General features: G+C 43.1%; 1 protein-coding gene across 1 annotated transcript in view; it reads left to right on the forward strand.

The window, feature by feature from the left end:
- Nucleotides 1-1,808: 1,808 nt before the first annotated feature.
- The window catches only part of Rtf1 (RTF1 homolog, Paf1/RNA polymerase II complex component), a 54,179-nt gene continuing 39,983 nt past the window's right edge, over nucleotides 1,809-16,004 (forward strand). Inside the window, exon 1 of the mRNA XM_005064716.4 lies at nucleotides 1,809-2,030. Within this exon, the coding sequence (XP_005064773.1) occupies nucleotides 1,827-2,030 (204 nt within the window). The 5' untranslated portion in view covers nucleotides 1,809-1,826. The remainder of the gene's footprint in view (nucleotides 2,031-16,004) is intronic.

Here is a 16,004-nt window from a genome sequence, read left to right on the forward strand (position 1 = left end):
CACTCTGTAGACCAGGCTGGTCTCGAACTCACAGAGATCCGCCTGCCTCTGCCTCCCAAGTGCTGGGATTAAAGGCATGCACCACCAACGCCTGGCTCCAGTTCCTTTTTTAAATTTAAGTGTATGAATGTTTTGCCTACATTTATGTCTGTGCTCCACACGCATGCAGTTGTCATAGTGGCCAGGAGAAAAAACTGGAGTTTTTTGCATCACTGTGTGTATGCTGAGAAGTGAACCAATATCCTCTGCAAGTGCTCCTAAGTGGAGAAATACCTTTCCAACCTCATCGATATATTCTTTATCTGTAGCCTTTGACTTAGTTCCCCCCCATACTGGCCAAATTCTACCTATCCTCTACCACTAAGTCCTTGACTATTTTTTTAATTGATTGATTGATTTTGTTATGTAACCCTGGCTGATCTAGAACTTACTATGTAGATCAAGCTGACCTAGAACTTTTGGGAATCCCCTTACTCTGGTTCCTGGGTGCTGAGATTATAGGTATCCTCCTCCACAAGTGACCAAAATGAGTAAAACTTAACCTCTTTAAAATGATATTAGTGGGCTGGGTTTGTAGCTTAGTAGTACACATGAAGCCTGAGTTCAGTCTTCAGTACTGGAAAAAATTACACTCACAAAATGTCATACTGTAGTTGAGAAAAAGAAACTTATAGTGTCAAAGTGGGAGAGTGAGCAAAGGAGCAAGAGCTCATCAACACAGCCAAGGAAGATTTGAATTCCAAAGTTCAGTCAGAATGAATGAACTAATGGGCTCCAGAAAGACTTGAGATGTTCTGGAGAGATGGCTCAGAGGTTAAGAGCACTGGCTGCTCTTCCAGAGGTCCTGAGTTCAATTCCCAGCAACCACATGGTGGCTCTCAACCATCTGTAATGAGAGCTGGTGCCCTCTTCTGGCATACAGGCCTACACGTAGGCAGAACACTGTATACATAATAAATAAATAAAATCTATAGAAAGACTTGAGAACAGGCTGAAATTATTACTTTTTATACTCCTTAATATATACATACACACACACACACACTGGTGCTGATATTTTGTCAGATCGCTTTAAATTCAATAGACATAAAACATTTCCTTATCTCTTCCAAATCTCTCATATTTTGATAAAAGGCTAACTTGCCTTTACCTTCCTAAACCAAAATCTGAAACCCATTACCCCTTCTGGGCACCAATCTCAAAATCCTAGGGATATTACCTAGCAAATAATCCAGAATCCATCTTCTACACTCTTGATCTCTTCTGGTGCCGAAGGCATCGTCGTCCCTAATCAAGACACAGGACAACCCAAGCAAGTTTGAAACTCCTTAATACAGCTCATTAGCTGCGTCTTCTCAGCTCATCCCACACCCCCGACACCTGCTGCTTCCCCACAATGAATCAGAGTTCCCCAAACTAATTTTATTATCGCTGGGAATACTCTTCCCTATGCTTTGGGTCGCAGTTCAGATGTCACTAACACGACCCAGGCAGGCAGGCTCCGGTTCCTCCACCCATGCTCTCAGCGAGTTCCAGGCGACTGTCGTCCACACCGTAAGGTTGAAGACGTATGAGCTTCCTCAGAGTGGACCCTGGTCCTGGTACTCAAACTAGTTTCAAGCAGAAAACCCCTGGGCAGCCCACATCTCCAACACCGCTTCAGCTTCCGGCCCACGAAAAGAGACTGGGTAACTCCCGCCCGGAACCTGAGGGACCGTAGCTCCGCCCCTCGCGCTGCGTCGGGGGTGGGGCGGGGCGGAGCGCCAGGCACCGGCGAACGGCGTGCGCTTGGTGGGGGGCGGGGCCAGGGGCGGAGCGGAGCGCGCATGCGCGGTCGCCTTTGTGTGGGTCGAGCGGCGGCGGCGGCGGCGGTGGTGGCAGTGGCGGTCCCACTGGCAGGCGGGCAAGAGGGGAGTCCCGGCGGCGTCCGGCGTGGGAGCCGGGGGACCACCATGGTAAAGAAACGGAAAGGCCGTGTCGTAATCGACTCGGATACGGAGGACAGCGGCAGCGACGAGAACCTGGATCAGGTGAGGGCAGGCCGCGGAGGCGCGGGCCGGCGGAGCGGGAGGGCTGAGTCCTGGCCACGGGAGCTGGGAGCCGCCCGGCTCGAGCGCCCGGCCCGCCCGGTGTCCGGCCGGCTTCTGCAGCCCCTGCCTGTCTCCCCGCTGAGACTTAGGCCCTGTGAGCCCGGCCCAGGCCTGGAGACGGAGCCCCGAGGACTTGGCGCCTTGAGCCGGGAGGCGGGGCAGGGATCCGGGCTGATGGGCCTCGGGGTTTGGGGTACTGAAGGGGGCCGCTGTCTTTTTGGGCCGGATTAGGGCGTCATGACTGCAGGCCGGGGAGATCCGGGCCGGGTGAGATAGGAAGTATCACCCGCCAACCCCAATGGCTGGGAGATTTCGGAGGAGGTGCAAGGGTGAGCATGGGGCTGTGGGAGGGAAAAAGAGCCTAGAAGGTGTGGACTCTGGAAGATGAAGTTTTTCGGACCAGCATGTGGACGTAGGAGGCACAACCATAAATGTCCGAAGAGCTTCCCCGGTGTTTTGGGAGGAAGACTTAGCTGTAGTCTCTTTGGAGATTAGGGTCATTTACCGTCGAAATGGTTCCCGTTGGGATGTCAGACAAAAAAAAGAAAAGAAAAAAACAAAACAAAACCCTCTCGGGAGGAGGCAAAAGGGCGGATAACTGGAAGTTGTGAACTGTGGGGCAACATAGAGGGACTGTGGCATAAGCTCTTCGCCTTTTTTTTGTTTTTTTATGCAGCAGCCCGAAATTCTTTTTCACTTGAAGATCGGGAAGCAAGTATTGAAAGTAACTTGTGGCCTTAGTGTCTTGCTTGGAGTAGCCCACATTTTTTGTGGCCTTAGTGACTTGGCGTAGCCCTCATTACTTGTGTACTCTAGAAAACACTGCAGGGAGGAAACTGTTCTTGTAGCAGTGTTCTGATGGTATCAGGAGATACAAAGATGGTTTCCTCCATGTTTCATGAGTAAGTGACATAAAGGAAGAGTATGCAAGATACAGTAGCTTTATAAATGGAGTAGATTATTAAATTCAGAATCTGAAATTCCGAGTCCTAGTGCTTTCTAGCCGTGTACCTTTGGTCTCCACTGTAAAATAGCGGTATAACATCAGCCTTGTGTTTTGAATGGATCAAATGTTTATAATAATGTTGGTGTAAACTACAAACGTTTTTGAATAAAAGCCTTCTTGGTAGTCTTTAGTAATATACCTGAGGTCTCAGGATTAATTAGGGCTTGAAAAAAGAGGGTTTAGCCAGGCTTTGGTGGCTCAGGCCTTTAATCCCAGCACTCGGGAGGCAGAGGCAGGAGGATCTCTGTGAGTTCTGGTCTACAGAACTAGTTCCAGGACAGCCTTCAAAACAATACAGAGAAACCCTGTCTCGAAAAACAAAACAAAACCAAAAAAAAAAAAAAAGGAGAGAGAGAGAACTTTTAAGAGGGAAGGGCTGGTAAAGTTCTAAAGAAAAAGACCCCACCCCCATCTCTTTCTATGTGTAGCTTTGGAGTTTATCCTGGAACTCATGCTGTGGACCAGGCTAGCTTCAGTTCACAGATCTGCCTGTCTCAGTCTCACCACTGCCTGGCCAGTTTTTCTTTTTTGATACAGGTCTCAGATTATAGCCTAGTGTGTTACTGAACTAAGTCAGCTCTTCTGCCTTGGCCTCTTGAGTGCAGGGCTATAGGCATGGATCACCATACCTGGCCCAAAAAAACCCCCACAAAACTTTTAAAAGGGAGGTGGGAAAGTAATGGGGCCAGTAAAGGACTATCCAAAGACAGGAAGCCCTGTTTAGTGATAGGAATTGAGTGAGTAAATAGGAGGCATTTTCATTGAAAGGCTCCTAAAAATCTACCAGAAATGTATTGCTGTTTATAAAAGTTGATAAATTTTTAAACTGGAAGAAAGATTAGAATCTATGCCATATCCCTGTCCCTCTGTTTTGTGGAGTATAGATGTAATAATTTATGTTATATCTGGAATAAAACAGATACCATGATTAAGTGCTCTGTTTACGTGGTCACATTTTCAGATCATGTTGAAGTTGGACATATTTTTCCCACTTTACATATGAAGAAAATGAGATTAAAGGAGCTAAGTAATTCCCTAGTAGGTAGTAGAAATGGAATTTAACCCAAATATTTACAGGTATATTTTTTTCTACTACATTGTGTTCGTATATATAGTCTTAGTTTTGTTTTTTTGTTTGTTTGTTTGGTTTTTGTTTTTGTTTCGAGACAGGGTTTCTCTGTATTGTTTTGGAGGCTGTCCTGAAACTCACTCTGTAGCCCAGGCTGGCCTCGAACTCACAGAGATCCGCCTGCCTCTGCCTCCCGAGTGCTGGGATTAAAGGCGTGCGCCACCAACACCCGGCACAACTACCAGCTATTCTGACCTCAATGATTTTCCCACAGAATTCTGATGAGTGGCTGGAGTGCATCCATTGGTGGTAGAGATATATTACTTGATACACAAAGAACATTTGCAGGGGCTGGAGAGACAGCGGATCTCTGTGAGTTCGAGGCCAGCCTGGTCTACAGAGCGAGTTCCCGGACAGCCTTCAAAACAATACAGAGAAACCCTGTCTCGAAAAACCAAAAAAAAAAAAAAAAACGGAGTGTAAGATTTGTGTGTGGTACCAAACACTTTCCCAGCAGTTCTACCTCCCTTTCAGCCACCTGTTGGCATGTTTGCAGTCAGATGGGAACTGGGTCAAGGTCCTTCCTTGTACATCCTAACAGGGGCACCAGTGCCTTCTGTTTGCTTGTTTTTGTCTGTTTAGCACTGTGCCACACTCTCAAAGGAATCCAAGAGAAACATCTCTCTCTTCTGGATGGCCTTACCAAAGGCTTTTAGAAGAAATTTTAGTCAACCTGATTTTAAGATTTTTTAAAAAAAAGATTTATTTATTAGTGTTCTGCCTGCATATATCCCTGAAGGCCAGAAGAGGGCACCAGGTCTCATTACAAATTGTGAGCCACCATGTGGTTGCTGGGAATTGAACTCAGGACCTTTGGAAGAATAGTCATTGCTCTTAACCTCTGAGCCATCTGTCCAACCCTGATTTTAAGATCTTAAGGAGTTTGCAGAGCATAGCCAGTGCATCTCGGGTCTTTCCTGACTAATGCTGAGGTTTTGTTGGAGTGTTGACTTTGGGCTTGGTTAGTTCATGGTCCTTGTAGAAAGAACAAACCATGACAGATCTGCCAGTGTCTAATAGGAGAGTGGTGTACAGTTAGTAAGGAGGCCTTTCTCCTGAGTTTTCATTATGTCAGAATTACTATAGCAACTGCAAATGGGTACTTACTGAAGAGTTGGTGGGAAAGCTGCTTGTGCTTTCCTTGGTGGTTAGAAGAAGGACCCAACACTAAGTATGATACAGATGTTCCAGTTTAAAAAGGCACACATAATAAAGTAAAAAAACAAAACAAAACAGTAGGTTGGGGGGTGGTGAGGGGCATAGTTCCTACCTCATGTCTACTATATCAGACCCTCAGAGACTAAAGTCCTGAATTCTGTTTTGTAACAGGCACAGGCTAGGCAATTAGGATTCATGTTCATGATTAAGACCACTATTTTGTATGTAAGTTAGTCTTAGTAAGACATTGTAACTAGTTGGGGAAAGAAATTGGTGCTTGTGTTTCCTATAGTGTATCCAAGTTAAGAGCATACATGCAACCCAAAGAACCTGACAGATGCTAAAAGTGGCAAAGTTGCTAGCTCATTTAAATCTTTAATATGATTTAATTGTTTTTTGTATTTTTTTTTTTTTGGTTTTTTTTTGAGACAGGGTTTCTCTGTAGCTTTGGAGGCTGTCCTAGAACTAACTTTGTAGACCAGGCTGGCCTCGAACTCACAGAGATCCGCCTGCCTCTGCCTCCCGAGTGCTGGGATTAAAGGTGTGCGCCACCAACGCCCGGCTTTGTTTTTTGTATTTTCATTGCTGCTGCTGGCATTGAACCCAAGATATCATACTAAGTATATGTTTTGTTACTGAGCTTTATACCTAGCCTCTAGAGGTACTTTACTATTTTTTTTAATTTAAAAAATTTATGAATATGGATATTTTGCCTGCATGTATGTTTGGTTGATTTTGTTTTTTTGAGGCAGGATTTCACTGTGTAGCCCTGGCTGTCCTGAAACTTACTTTGTAGACCAGGCTGACCTCTAACTCACAGAGATCTGCCTGCCTGTGCTCTAAGTGCTGGGATTAAAGGCATGTGTCACCACTGCCTGACTCCTGCTTGTATGTTGGTGTACCACATTCATGCCTGGTGCCTACAGAGGACTGAAGAGGGTGTTGCATCCCCTGGAACTGGAGTTCCAGATAATGATGAGCTGGCATGTAGGTGCTGGCAATTGAACCCAGGTCCTCTGGAAGAACCAGTGCTCTTAATCACTGAGCCTTTTTTCCAGCCCTAGAGATTCTTTTTCTTGAGTCAGTGATTCTTTCTTCTTGGGAAGGAGTGTGTGTGTGCTCTTGAAAATAACCCAAGGCATCACACACTCTGGACACATGCTCTGCCACTGAACTACTCTTCCAAGCCTTGGAGGATTTTCCTTTTGCATGTAACCTGATCTTGACCCTGTTTTTTATTTTGGCCACATTATTCCTTTTCCATTTTTAAACTGCAGGATACTTGTCATTGGTGCTTTACTCGGCCCTGACCTGCCATGGCAGTGCACAGCTGTAACCCTAGCACCCAGGAACCTGAAGCAGGAGGAGCAAGTGTTCAAGGCCAGACAGGACTACATAGCATGACTCCTGCTTTCTTTCTGCTTTGCCTTTCTCAAAACTTGCTCAGGTATATCCATGGTTTTTTTCTTTCTCCTTTCTTTTTAGAGAGGAAGTGTCTCACTTGTAGCTAACCTGGCCTGAAACTTAGGACAGTTTGCCTCCCTCCGCTTCCCAGATGCTAGGATTACAGTGTGACCCACCATTCCTGTTTTATAGGTTTCTTTTTTTCTCTCACCAACTTGAAATGACAGCAATGAAATTTGTCTTCAAAGATGGCCTGGTGGCATGGACTTGTAATCCCAGCCACTCTACTTTAGCCTAAGCAGAAGAATCACAAGTTCAAGGCTTGTTTGTACTGTAGAATATGGCTAGATTAACTGGGCAACTTGATGAAACCATCTCAACAGGCAAAAGAGAGCTAGTAATATGATTTAATGTTAAGTGCTCACCTAGCTTGCAGGAGGGTTTAGGTTCCAACCCCCATATTGGAAAAAAAAAAAAGAATAGTCTTTATCTTCGATGACCTACTAGATATTGTCTAGGACCTCTGGTGTTTTGTATAAAGCATTGATATTAAGTATCCTTCCATATCTGTTCCTCATAAAACTTGGGAAATTTAAAAATTATGCTTTTCACGTTCGTAGAGGTAGATTTTGAAGGCTATAATGAATTTGTGAGTGGCATTGTTAACTTGTGAAGTGCTAAGTTTGTGTAATAGCGTTACATATAGTTTGCAAATTATTTATTAATTTCACTTGGCTTTTATTTGGAAATGGTTAGAGAAGAGATAAGTCTCTGGCAGCTTTGATGATTAATTCATTCTCTCTCTCTCTCTCTCTCTCTCTCTCTCTCTCTCTGTGTGTGTGTGTGTGTGTGTGTGTGTGTGTGTGTGTGTGTGTGTAGGCTTGAATGCCATGGTATGTATGTGAAGGTCAAAATGCAACTTGCAGTAGTTGTTTTCTCCTGCTCTGTGGGTCCCAAAGACTGAATTCAGGTCATTAGGGTTGGTGTTGGTAGCAGGTGCTCCCACTTGTGGATGTCCTGTTTCAGCTGAGAGTAATGGGACTTCAGGCATGTACCACTATATGTGGCTAAAGATTTATTTGTAACCTCAGCTTGCAGTAAAATAAGGTATACATCCATGGAAACATTGAAGCAATACTTATAATATTAAACAAACTTTAAGTTTTCTCTTCTAGTCATCTTTTTTTATGTGTGTGTGATTTTTGGGATGTGTAACAGCCCTGGCTGTCTTGGAACTCACTCTGGTGACCAGGCTGACCTCAAACTTACAGAGACCCTCCTGTCTCCCTCCTGAGTACTAGAACTAAAGGTGTACACCACCATCGATCTGCCCATCTCTATTTTTAATGTTGCCTATACTCCATTAACCTTGACTTCTCTATCAGAGTTAAAACAGATTCTGCTTCTGCAGTTGGTTAGATAGTTCACATCTATAATGCCAGCACATAGGATACTGAGGGGAAAGGTCTGCCATGAGTTCGAGGCCATGAGATCCTGTCTGGAAAACCAAAGCAAGCCATATACACCCTTCTTTACTCACCCTGCTTTTCTTTGAGTTTAATGAGTGAGCTCGGTCTTTCCTGCCTAGCTTCTGTGAACATCAGTCTCTCAAAAATAAACACACAGCATCCTCCCTTTATTCTTCAGTTCCCTAGTCTCCTTTCCTTAGCATCTGTCCCAGGTCTCAACTTAAATGCCACTCTCATCAGGCCACTACTAAGTTCCATATACATCTGCCCTTCCTTCATAACCTGCAATCCAGTGTAAAGAAAATGGCTCTAAGTATCTTGTAAATGGCAAACATTTGCATTTTGTTCATCTAGCCTAACACATTTGTTGAAAAACAGCAATCTGTACTGTTGACTGAACAATAAGTATACCAATAGAACCAAGTCTAAAATGAGTTTTGGGCTGGTAAGATGGCTCAACAGAAACTTTTAATAGGTTTTGTATTTTCCTCTTTATTATTTGTATCATTATTTATTCATTATTTGTATTTTATGTACATTGGTGTTTTGCCTGCATGTATGTTTGTGTGAGGGCATTAGATTCACTGGAACAGGAGTTATAGACAGTTGTGAGCTGCCATATAAGTGCTGGGAACTGAACTAGGTCCTCAGGAAGAGCAGCCAGCCAGTGCTCTTAACCACTGAGTCATCTCTCCAACACAAGGGTTTTGTATTTTTCTTAAAAGCTTTGATACAAAAGCCGCCATGGGGGTTGGAGGTAGAGATCAGTAGTAGAGTGTCTGGCTAGCATACCTAGGAATGAATGCACGGGCACACAATTCATCAAAGCTGCCAAGAGACGCTTCTCTCACCATTTCCAAATAAAAGCCAAGTGAAATTAGTAAATAAGTTGCACTATATGTAACACTATTACACAAACTTAGCACTTCACAAGTTAACACTGCCATTCACAAATTCATTATAGCCTTCAACATCTACCTCTACTAACGTGAAACTATATCAGTGAAAAGCATAACTTTTAAATTTCCCAAGTTTTATGAGGAACAGTTATGGAAGGATACTTAATGTTTTATACAAACGCCAAACAGAGGTCCTAGACAGTTTCTAGTAGGTCATCTAAGATAAAGACTATTCACTTTTTGCATGCATGTGAAGGTTAGAGGACTTTTCAGAATTGGCTCACTCTTTCACCATGGTCCCAGTGATGGAACTTGGTTTGTCAGGCTTGGCAGCAAGCACTGTTACCTGCTGAGCCATTGCTTCTCGACACTCCTTTCCCTTCCTTACTCTTCAAGACAGGGTCTCTGTGTAGCTTTACAGCCTGGCCTGGAACTCACTCTGGAGACCAGAATGGCTTTGAACTCACAGAGATCCTCCTGTCTCTGCCCACTCCCCAACTAGTGTTGGGATCAAAGGCATACACCATCACCGTCTAGCTTCATTTTTTGTTTTATTTTTTATTTTATGTGCATTGGTGTTTTGCCAGTATGCATGTCTGTGGAGGATGTCAGGTCTCATGGAACTGGAGTTACAGACTGTTGTGAGCTGCCATGTGGTTTCTGGGAATTGAACCAGTGCTCCTAACAGCTAAGTCATCTATCTCCCCAGCCTCTTTTTTCTTTTTAAGACAGGATCTTATTATGTAACCCTTACTGACCTGGAACTTGCTATGTAGACAAAGAATCTACCTGCCTCTGCCTCCCAAGTGCTAGGACTGAAAATGTGTGACACCACAGTTAGCACCTGGCCCTTTTTAAATTCTGAGACAGAGTCTTATTAAATTTCTTAGGCTGCCCTTGAACTCTCTGTAGCTCGAGTCCTTGAATTTAACATCCTCCTGCCACAAGCTCTCCAGTATCTTGGGTTATAGCTTTATGTTATCAAGCTGGTCTCTTGCTTTGTTTTGGGTCTCAGTTTGTGCTCTCTACTTAAATGTGGCCTTTGAGCAGTGTGATTGAAACTTCTGTACAAGCTAGATATGGCATATCTTTGCAGCTAGACCTGGAACAGATTGGGCACTGTAAGCACATCTTTGGTTTAGTTTAAATTTGATAGATCATGGTGTCACCCCACACAGCATTCTTAAGACATGTCAAGATAAATGTGAAGGTATTTACTGGATGAGATGAAATGCAGTGATGGTAGCAAATAGATCACTGGACATAAGAAGCGTGACCTGTCAGTGTGGAATTATGGAGGGGACTACAGGAAAAAGGCAGATAGGTTTGCCCCATGCAGACTCAGAAGGCAAAGGAAGGGTGATCTGAGTTCGAGGCCAGCCTGGTCTACAGAGTGAGTTTTAGGACAGGCTCCAAAGAGAAACCTGTGTTGGAAAACAAAAACAATTCATGTTGTGGATAGAGAGATGGCTAAGCAGTTAAGAGTATTCGTAGCTCTTCCAGAGGACCCAAGTGTGGTTCCCAGCCACCTGTAGTTTGAGCTCCAGGGGATCTGACACTCTCCTCTGTCCTCCATAAGCATGTGTGCATCCGTGTGCACGCATATGCGTGCGCGTGTGCGCACACGCACGCACACACACATACGCACACAGCACGCACAAATAAAAATAATAAAAATCTCTTCATGTGTGCAATACATTTGACATGTTTTTCTTGTCATCTGTACCTAGGAGCCATCATTAGGATAGAAAGGATTGAGCCATGTAGTGGTTTGATCAGGAATTCCCTGAGTAGCTTTCTGAATTGAGCTCCAAAAGTGGAGATGGCAGTTTTCACACTATTAAGGTCTTTGTTGTCGCTATACTGTTGTTGTAGTGTAGCTAATATGCTATACAAAGTGAAAATGTGCTTATCAGATACATTTGTTCATTGATGGAAAGCCATTTATTGGGTTTTTAATATAAAGTAAGCCCTGTTTTTTTGTTTGTTTGTTTGTTTGTTTTTGTTGTTTTTTTGTTTGTTTGTTTTACGAGACAGGGTTTCTCTGTATTGTTTTGGAGGCTGTCGGTCCAGCCTGGCCTCGAACTCACAGAGATCCTCCTGCCTCTGCCTCCCCAGTGCTGGGATTAAAGGCGTGTGCCACCAACGCCCGGCCGCCCTCTTGTTTTTTGTTTTGTTTTATTTTATTTTATTTTTTGCTGCAGGATCTTGCTCTCGATCCCAGGATGAGAGAGAGAGAGAGAGAGAGAGAGAGAGAGAGAGAGAGAGAGAGAGAGAGAGAGAGAGAGAGAGAGAGAGAGAGAGAGAGTGTGTTTATCTACCTACCTACCTATTTGGTTTTTCAAGACAGGGTTTCTCTATATAACAGTTCTGACTGTCCTGGAATTTGATTTGTCGACAAGGCTGGCCTTAAACTCATTGAGATCTGCTTGCCTCTGCTTCTGAGTGCCTCCCATCAGTGTGTGCACTTTTAAGTGTACAGAAGTCAGAGGACAGCTTGAGATAGTTGGTTCTGAGAGGACAGCTTGAGATAGTTGGTTCTGCCCTTTCACTGTATGGGTTCTGGGTATTGAATGCAGGTTTTCAGACTTATAGCTAGTTCCTTTTACCTGCTGCGCCATCCTGCCAGCTCAGTTTTAGTAACTTTTAATGAATATCTACTAAATATAATATCTGCTCTTTCAGGGAAGGACTTGATTGCAAGCTGTAGTCAAAATCTCATTACTGTAATGAATTAGGTTACTTCTTAGGAAGAAAGGGTGTACATAGCTCACAGTTTTGGAGGCTGGAAGCCAACAACATGGTATAGACTCAGGCTGCATGACATCATGGTGAGAGACATGAATAGTCCCATGTGTTTGTCTGCTTACAAAGTTGTCAAAACTCAGTTGTGAAGTTGTAACTTCCTTAAGCCCCACTTCTGCACACCATAGCCAAATCAGCTTACTCGCCTCTTAATACCATCAAGTAATTCTCTGTGGATTAAACTACTGCAAGAAACTGTGTTGTGGCACATGCCTTTCGTCCTCACTCTAGGCAGTCAGATGTCTGTGTCAGGACAGCCAGGGCCACAGATTGAGGCTTTATCTCAAAACAAAAGCAAACTACTTTAAGAGTTAGGGGAACAAAGCATATTCAAACCAGAGCAAGAGTGTATCTAAATACATGTTCTAATAAGTTGGTGTTAAAACCGAATTCTGAAGTCCTTAAAGTGATGCAAAATTGCTTAGCAGATATAGGTTCCTGCTGCCAACCTTGACAACCTGAATTCAGTCCCTGAGACCCAGGTGAAAGGTTCTGGTGGAAGGAGAATACTGACTCTCCCAGGTTGTCCTTTGACTTCCAGAGCTTCATTGCAGATGTACATGGGTACACACACACACACACACACACACACACACACACACACACACACACACACACACACACACGCAGAGAGAGAGAGAGGGAGGGAGAGAGAGGGAGAGGTGTTCCTGGTGTTCTTGTGTTCTTGTCCCTTCTTAGCCTCAAATAAGACACACAGATGCTGTATTCATTATAGGACTTTTGGCTAATGGCTAGGGCTTCTTATTGACTAGCTCTGTCTTTATTAACCCATAACTACTAATCTATGTATTTCTATGTGGCCTTATGTTACCAGAGAACGCCTGGCACATCCTATCCTCCCGGTCTCTACGTGGCATCCTCGAAGCACCTCTCTGCCTACCGTTCCCAGAATTCTCATCTCTAAGCCCCACCTATCTTCCTGCCTCTACTGGCTATTGGTTCATCAACCAATAAGAAAAACATATATACAGAAGGACTTTCCCCATCTTAAATGTAATAATTTAAGTTTATAATTTTGCATTAATATAGGGCAAAGTGTAATAGCAAAGGCCATCAACATATTCTCATATAATCCTATTTTTAGATTTTATCTCAAGTGAAATAGAAACTGTACACATGAAATTGCCCCACAAATGGAAACAGTTCAAAGTGTTTTTCAACTGCTAGGTGATATACACTGAGATATATTCATATAGTGTAATGAAGTTTAGTATTAAAAATAGACAAACTTGGACTGGAGAGATGGCTCAGAGGTTAAGAACTGTTACTGCTCTTTCAAAGGATCCAAGTTCAGTTCCCAAAACCCATGTCAGGCAATAATAGCTGCCTGTAACTTTGTTGGCTGCCCTTTTCTGGGCTCCACAGGCACTTACACTCACATGTGCATAAACCCATACATATATATGCACATAATTTAAAATAATAAAATGGGGCTGGAGAGATAGCTCAGGGATTAAGAGCATTTGTTGCTCTTATAGAGGACTTGGATTCTGTTCCAAATGCATGGTATCTGTAGCTATCTAGTTACCTGCAACTCCAGTTTAAGGGAATCCGATGTCCTCTTTCTATTTCCTTAGGACCAGCCATTTGTATGGATACATACATGCAGGCGAAAACCTATACACAAAAGTAAATCTAAAAAATTAAAGTCTTTTTTAAAAAGGGAGAGACTACTGTTACATGTTACAACATGGATGAATGTCAGATATATAATGCTAAATGAAAGAAGTCATACTCATGGCAGTGAAATAGCTCAGCAGTTAAAGATACTTGCTGTCAAACCTGAACTTAAGGACCCGCATGGTGGAAGGAAAGAACAGACATTCAGAAGTTGTCCTCTGACCTCCACATACATGTACACACAAAAAATAATTTAAAAAATATACAACGAAAGAAAGAAGTCATACCCAAAGAGGCTACAGACCATGTGATTCATTCTTGTACCAGTCTCTAATGGGCAAATCTGTAGAGATGGAAAACATGACCATGGTTGCTGGGAAAGGAGGAAATTTGAGGGATGGTGGGGTCCTGTATCTTGATTTTGGTAGTTATAAACTATGTGTGTTTGCTAATTTCTTAGAGCCATCTATATGAATGATACCGTGTGTGTTTTTCCAAGACAGGGTTTCTCTATGTAAGCCTCGTTCTGGAACTTACTTTGAGGATCAGGCTGGCCTCAATCTTACAGATATCTGCCTGCCTCTGCCTCCTGAGTTTTAGTGGGACTAATGGTATGTGTCTCCATGCCTAGCTATTATTTTTAAACCATTAAGCATAAATATTTCCATACTATGCATTTGGTCTATAGGAGTTCCTTTGGTCAAAAGGGGTATTCTTGTGACTTTTAGCCTTTTCAGAGTCTGTACTCATTTTCAATAACATGAGAAGAGTGACAGATATCTCATGACTGCTTATGAAGAAGAGGCATGTCAACTGTTAATCTCAGAAGGTCATTTTCTCATCCTGGCTAAGGAAGGACAGTCATCCTAAAATAGAAGGAGACTGGCAGAAAAAAACAGATGCTCTTTGTAACAGTCTTCTTTAAAATTTGTCCTGCACATCACTTCTAATTGCGTAGCACTGCAATCATCAAGGGTTGCTACTGCCTGTATGGATTAACTGCACTTTCTCTGGCACAATAGGAGATGTTTTTAGACTAGTAAATCATGACTGCTTGAGGAGTCAGGATTCTAATGCCAGGTTCAAGTCCTGTATTCTCATGTACTAGCTGTTACTCAGTACATTGGTCAGCTTAGAGACATTACTTAACCTCTTCTGCTCCATATGCTGCCTTTTAAAAGGTGTGTGTAAAAAAATAAAATAAAATAAAAGGTGTGTGTAAGTGCTTAATAGTTGAGAGCACTGACTGCTCTTTCAGAGGTCCTGGCTTCAATTCCCAGTGCCCATATGGCAGCTTAAACTCTCTGTATCCAGAACACCCTCACATAGACAGATATCTATGCACATAAAATACAAATAGATATTTTTTTAAATGTGAGTGTAAAATTGTGAGTGTGTATGATAAGTGAGTATGGGTTGACATGTGTAGACACCAGAGGACAGCTTCTTGCAGTCTATTCTTTCCTTCCATTTTAATGTGGGTTCTGAGGACCATCAGGCCATCAGGCTTTTTTTTTTTGGTTTTTACAAGACAGGGTTTCTCTGTATTGTTTTGGAGGCTATCGGTCCAGCCTGGCCTCAAACTCACAGAGATCCTCCTGCCTCTGCCTCCTGAGTGCTGGGATTAAAGGTGTGCGCCACCACTGCCCGGCAGGCCATCAGGCTTTTGAAGTAAGCATTGAGCCATTTCACTAGCCCTCCTTCTTAATCTTTAAATGGGGTGATAATACATATTGTGGGTTGTTGTGAAGAACAAGTTTCAGATGCTGAGAAAAGTGCTGGCATCTAGTAAGAACAGTCCAGTTGTAAGCTGGTGCTGTTATTGCAGAGAGTGGAGCAAGTAACCCTTTGTATTTTTGAACAACCAGACTGAGAATATGGGAGAAGTTATAGGAAGCCATGTGACATTGGACAACCACCACTACCTTAGCACTCTTATATTTAAAAAACCAGGACGGGATGAATGGGAGTGTTGGAAGTGTCAGATTAGAATTCTGGCCAGAACATGTTTTACTTATTGTGTGATCCTGATTCCTCCTTTTTTTCTGATTGACATTTTCATAATATAAAATGATCTCAGAAACTTACAGTTTGTAAGCTTATTATTAGGTTGAATAGGCACAAAGCTGAATTTACCATGAACTACAATAAAAGGTCCTTGGAGTGAGTGTTGGTTCTCTGCCATTTGAAATATGAAGCAGATTACCTTTGCAATCATAGCTCTTACCATCAATATCGGTGATTGGTACTTGGAAGTGTAGAGAGGAATCTGAAAATCTGAAGGTAGCTCCAGTTCCATTTCCTGTTTGTTTCACTCCTTCCAGGGAGGGCAGATTTTGAAGCTTCGGTTTTGCACTGTGAATACTGGTCTTCTGTCTGCACATGTGCTCAGTGCTCATGGGT

The sequence above is a fragment of the Mesocricetus auratus genome, unplaced genomic scaffold, assembly GCF_017639785.1.
Source record: "Mesocricetus auratus isolate SY011 unplaced genomic scaffold, BCM_Maur_2.0 Super-Scaffold_100004, whole genome shotgun sequence".
Classification (NCBI taxonomy): Eukaryota; Metazoa; Chordata; class Mammalia; order Rodentia; family Cricetidae; genus Mesocricetus; species Mesocricetus auratus.